Source organism: Setaria viridis, chromosome 8 (genome assembly GCF_005286985.2).
Source record: "Setaria viridis chromosome 8, Setaria_viridis_v4.0, whole genome shotgun sequence".
In the NCBI taxonomy this organism is placed as follows: Eukaryota; Viridiplantae; Streptophyta; class Magnoliopsida; order Poales; family Poaceae; genus Setaria; species Setaria viridis.
In genome coordinates this window covers 11,035,795-11,041,794 of record NC_048270.2, presented here as the reverse complement: position 1 = coordinate 11,041,794, position 6,000 = coordinate 11,035,795, and the positions used below count along the sequence as shown (strand labels likewise).

The 6,000-nt window shown below is 50.2% G+C and overlaps 1 protein-coding gene across 1 annotated transcript; it reads left to right on the top strand.

Moving 5' to 3' along the window:
* Positions 1–1,304: 1,304 nt before the first annotated feature.
* On the top strand, positions 1,305–2,866 carry LOC117834296 (aspartic proteinase nepenthesin-1). Its single transcript, XM_034713903.2, has one exon. The coding sequence runs from the start codon at positions 1,358–1,360 to the stop codon at positions 2,600–2,602; it is 1,245 nt and encodes a 414-aa protein (XP_034569794.2). The 5' UTR covers positions 1,305–1,357; the 3' UTR covers positions 2,603–2,866.
* Positions 2,867–6,000: the final 3,134 nt, after the last annotated feature.

The window sequence follows — 6,000 nt, the reverse complement described above, 5'->3', positions numbered from 1 at the left end:
GTAGTCGTGTTTCCTTAGCAAAATGTTCGAAATTTCTTTTCATTTTCTGGGTGAGACCTCAATTTAGACTCACTAACATGAATATGATTTTTTCACTCATATTATTCCATTATTCCAACCACCTGCAGTTCAAATTTGACTTAAATCAAAAAATTACTCTAAATAAAATTAATTGATTAAATATAGCAAACAGGTCAAAAAATAGTCCATCTTCTACCATGCAGTGCCAAATGCCATACATGTGGAGTGTAAAAAGTTTGGAGGGTGGAGGAGGGGAAAAAAAATTATGTTTGCCGAGTGTGTGAAAAGACACTCGACAAACCCTATAGTTTGCCGAGTGTACCCCCTAGCACTCGGCAAACTATAGGGTTTGCCGAGTGTCCCATCAAGACACTCGGCAAAGACTATAGTTTGCCGAGTGTCCCACCATGGCACTCGGCAAACTAGTGCCTTTGCCGAGTGCCCCATATTGACACTCGGCAAACACTAACGGCCGTCACGGAAGGGCGCCGCCGTCGGCACGGGAAGGTCAGTTTGCCGAGTGTCAACGTTTGCCGAGTGCCGCCTGGGTGTTTGCCGAGTGTTTTTTGGGTAACACTCGGCAAAACGGTCGTTCGCCGAGTGTTTTATTTTTGCCGTGTGTTTTTTATGTTACACTCGGCAAAACGTTGCTTCGCCGAGTGCCCGAAAAAAAGCACTCGGCGAAGTTATTACACTCGGCGACTTTATGCTTTCCCGTAGTGTATATCACATAAAAAGTATCCCAGCACGCTGTGTGATGGCTGAGCAGCGAAGTTGTTAGGCTAGCCTAAACAGAAGGTTTCATAGTAGTTTCATGAGCATTAAAATCTATGCCATATCCGCAATTTTGTTGACCTGGCATGATTTCATTCATTGTTGTTTCTTAGACTATATGCAAGATACAAGCTGTGTTGGAAACTGTGCATACATGGTTTTATCACCATGAAACTTATTTCATCCTCTCTTCACTCTTTACCACGTCATCAAAATTACTGACATGGCACCCTATTAATGAGAATGAAACTCCCTTAAGGGTGGCCTTATGAAGAGAATGAATGGGAAGTTTCGTAAGATGAAAAAAGTATTTCATCCATGTAACACCCAGCCGCCACAGTTGCTTAGTTCAATGAAAATGTGCTCCCGCCTCAGGTGGAGTTACTCGATTTATCATTATATCTGGTTTTGAGAAACGCCGTGGGTAACACGCTGCGCGTGCTGCTTTTTTCCCGGAAAGCACAGCTGCATACAGCTGGCGCGGGATTCTATATCTACATATACGGCAATTACATTGCCATCCCTCATCACAGCACGTATAGCAGCCCTTCGAAGTCCAAGAATGGCGCCAAGGCTATCCATCCTCGTTTTCTCGATCTTCTTCCTGCTCGCCGCTCCTCTGGCCTACTCGGAACGCCGCCAAAGCTTCCGTGCCACCATGACCCGCATCGAACCGGCCATAAACCTAACACGGGCTGCTCATAAGTCTCACCAACGGCTGTCGATGCTCGCCGACCGGCTCGACGCTACCTCGGGCGGCGCGCAGGCCCCGCTGCAGCTTGACGGTGACGGCGGCGCCTACGACATGAACTTCTCCATCGGCACACCGCCGCAGAAGCTGTCGGCGCTCGCCGACACCGGCAGCGACCTCATCTGGGTCAAGTGCGGTCCGTGCACCCAGTGCGCGCCGCAGGGCTCGCCATCCTACTACCCGAACACCTCCTCGTCTTTCTCCTTGCTATCGTGCTCCAGCGGCCTCTGCCGTAATCTGGAATCCCAGTCGCTCGCGTCGTGCGCCGTCGGCGGCGCCGAGTGCGACTACCGGTACCTCTACGGCCTCGCCGCCGACTCGCACCACTACACGCAGGGTTACCTCGGAAGCGAGATCTTCACGCTCGGCGGCGACGCCGCGCCGGGAATCGGCTTCGGCTGCACGAACATGTCGGAGGGCGGCTACGGCACCGGCTCCGGCCTCGTCGGGCTCGGCCGTGGGCCGCTATCCCTCGTCTCGCAGCTCAACGCCGGCGCCTTCTCGTACTGCCTCGCCAGCGACGCCTCCAAAGCGAGCCCTCTCCTGTTCGGCTCCGGCGCCTTGACGGGTGCCGGCGTCCAGTCCACGCCGCTTATCTCGGGCGCCAGCCCCAGCTTCTACACCGTCAACCTGAAGAGCATCTCGATCGGCGCGGCGACGTCGCCGGGGACCGGGAGTGGCGGCATCATCTTCGACTCCGGCACGACGGTGGCGTTCCTCGCGGAGCCGGCGTACTCGCTGGCGAAAGCGGCGCTCCTGTCGCAGACGACGAACCTCACCTTAGCGCCGGGCAGGGCCGGGTTCGAGGTCTGCTTCCTGACGCCCCCCAGCGGAGACGCCTTCCCGACCATGGTGCTGCACTTCGACGGCGGCGACATGGCCCTGCCGACGGAGAACTACTTCGGGGAGGTGGTTACTGGCGTGACCTGCTGGATCGTGCAGAGGTCGCCGAGCCTGTCTATTGTCGGCAACATCATGCAGATGAACTTCCACGTCCGGTACGACGTCGACAAGTCGGCGCTGTCCTTCCAGCCGGCTAACTGCAACAGCCTCTGATGAATTCAGGGATGGATCTCACTCGTCCTCTCATATTGATATTACGTGGTTCATCTTGCATCATGCATTTCCACCCATGGTACGTCCACGTGTAGTTAAGCAGAATAAACCAGTTTAGTACAAAAATGGTACAGAATGAAAATCATCGATTTGTGATGTCAGAATGACATGGATTGTAAAAGGTACGTAAAAGGGAAATGTTGTATTCAATATGTGCGAAAGTATTTTTTTTCAAGAACAGACGTCAAAGTTTAAATGATTTCAGCGTCACTTTGTTCGAATGAAATGATGCTTATTCTAACAAACATCATAGTTCAAATGATTTCTGGTTCACTCTGTACAAATGAAAGTATGTTTTTGAAACTTCCAAAACACCAAATTTGGATACATCTCCTCACATCATCACCTACTGTTGTGATGTGGGTAAGTGGGTTCAATACATTTAGGCTCTAGGGTGACATGGGTTCAGTACATTTTGGTCCTCCTAGGGCCCAAATAAAGCCTAGCCATAGAAGGTAATTGGGCTTAATGTGTACAAATCCTGTACTATCATCGGTTTCCGTATCTCGTGAGGTTATATATCCCTTTGTAACATGGTATTCCCTAGTGAAAAACTCGGAACAGATCTATCTATTCTATATAGATAAATGATTTATCGAGTTCATATTTTCTCTTGTACGTGAAAATTACATGAAAATGGCTATCATCCACTACGGGAAAGCTACAAATTGCCGAGTGCCTGGGGCACTCGGCGAAACCCTAAAAACACTCGGCAACGTGTTTGCCGAGTGTAACACTCGGCGACGAGCACACGGCAAAGTTTCACTCGGCAAAGTTGACATTGCCGAGTGTCTTTGGTCGGGCACTCGGCAAAGAGTGTGCCGAGTGGCACAAAACACTCGGCAAATAATATTTCCAGAAAAAATAAAAAAAAACATACTCGGCCACCGGCGGCAGCTCCAGCTGGCCGCCGCCGCCACGGCCACGGCCACCACGCCGCCCGCTGCCGCCACGCCCGCTGCCGCCCGCCGCTGCCGCCCGCCGCTGCCGCCACGCCGCTGCCGCCCGCCGCTGCCGCCCGCTGCCGCCACGCCCGCTGCCGCCCGCCGCTGCCGCCCGCCGCTGCCGCCACGCCGCTGCCGCCCGCCGCTGCCGCCACGCCCGCTGCCGCCCGCCGCCGCCGCCACGCCCGCTGCCGCCCGCCGCCGCCGCCACGCCCGCTGCCGCTACCGCCCGCCACGCGCCAGATCCGGATCCGCGCCGCCGGAGGTGGGGGCCGCCGGATCCGCGCCGGAGGGGGCGCGGATCCGGCGGAGGGGAGGGAGCCGGGGAAGGGGAAGAAGGGGGCGGCGGCGGGCGGGGTCGGGCGAAGGGCGGCGGGCGGCGGGCGGCCGGGCGTCGGGCGGCGGGCGGCGGGGCGGGGGGGGCGGCGGGCGGCGGGCCGGGGGGCGGCGGGCGGCGGGGCCGGGGGCGGGGGGGAGAGAGGAAGGTTGCGGGGGCGGCGGGTTCGGGGGCGGGGCCGGGGATAAGTTGCGGCCCGGCGGATATGTGGGGTGCGGGGGCGAATAAGTTGCGGGGGCGGTGCGGCCGGTGCGGGGTTGGGAAAAACAAAACTTCGCCGAGTGTCCTACGTGGACACTCGGTAAAGGGTCTCTTTGCCGAGTGTCCAACGTAGGACACTCGGCAAACTTATTTTGAAAAAAATTTAAAAAATATCCAACCATTTCAAAAAAATACCAAATTTTCACACGAACCAATATATATTCTCTATTGACTATATAAAAATTTTTGTAGTCAAATCAAAACTCGACCGTCATTTTGACTCCAAATCTTATGCAATCCTTCTCAACGTTACTAATCTTCTTCTGAGATGCTTCGGTTTGTAAACATTGTATGTGACGAAATGTGCAAAACATTCTCAATTTTTTTCCACAGCCTCCACCTATGATATCATCACATCATGACAAATCTCATGATTTTCAGACTTTCCTTGTTTTTTTTATAATTTAAAAATACCACTGCCACACGTTCGTGGTCGTGTTTCCTGAACAAGATGTTCGAAATTTCTTGTCATTTCATGGGTCAGGTCTCAAATAGGGCCGAATAATATGAATATCATTTTTCTACTCATTTTGTTCCATAATTTGAATCATTTGCAGTTCAAATTTGACTTATACCAAAAATTTCCTTGAAATTCAATTAATTAAATAAATATAGCAAATAAATCCAAAAATATACCAAATTTTAACATGGAGTACCACATGTTGTATGTGGGGAGTAGAAAAAATTTCATGGCGAAAAGCGGAAAAAAAATTATTTTTTTGCTGAGTGTCAAAAAAAAACACTAGGCAAACCCCCCTCTTTGCCGAGTGTTTTTTTTGACACTCGGCAAACTACCCTCTTTGCCGAGTGTTTTTTTGACACTCGGCAAAGAGGGGGCTTTGCCGAGTGTTTTTTATTTGACACTCGGTAAAGCCTCGATTTGCCGAGTGTTTTTTTTTTTGCCGAGTGTTTTTGGCTTGGCACTCGGCAAAGAGCTTCTTTGCCGAGTGTCCGAAAAAAAACACTCGGCAAAAAGAAAACACTCGGCGAATTTAAGGTTTCCCGTAGTGATCCAATAACTTTGTACATGCAGAACTGCTGATGCCTACCATTTTACTTGAACAGATTACAAGTGGCTGGTCAACGTCCCCTCATGTAGAACATGCCATGCAGAGTGCAATATAAATCCGTACACATACTTCTTGGATTGTCCAGAGTGCTAGCACTTTTTGCCGGTCTTAACACGTAGTTGGCATGTTGCCTTTATATAAATAAAGGAAATTCGTAACTTTGTGATATGGACTTCGCACGAAGACAAACTTTATATGAAAGTCCAAGGTTTTGACCTAGTCTACACCTTTGTAGTTGAAAGTTTTTCAATTTAAATCATTCATATGTCAAATAATATTAGCTCAATTTCCCCCTCTTTTCCCATCCTTGTAATTTCAATTTTTTACTGGATTTGGAATTTCGTAACTTTTGCATACGATCTTTGATGGAGACAAACTTTATATGAAACTGGTTCGTTTTGATAAGATCTACAACTCTATAGTTAAAAGTTTTTTAATTTGAAGTCATTTAGATACCTAAATAATGAATCAAATAGGAAGGGTAAAAAGAAATAGAGCTTCCCTTTGCATATATGTACCTGGTGTACGTGGGATGGTAAAGAGGTATTGCACGAAAGGGGTGGGCATAGCTCAGGGGTGTCCTACAGGCCTAGAAAAAATATTTTTGTTATTTCCATTTATATTTCTATTTTGACTATTCGTGCACGTATGATATCCCACCGGTACATACTGGCTTCAACGCCGGCATGTATAACAAGCCTAACAAGCCTCATTTGTATCGGCTTC

Excerpts from the sequence above, each read along its gene's own strand:
- LOC117834296 (XM_034713903.2), top strand. The coding sequence starts at position 1,358 with ATGGCGCCAAGGCTATCCATCCTCGTTTTCTCGATCTTCTTCCTGCTC.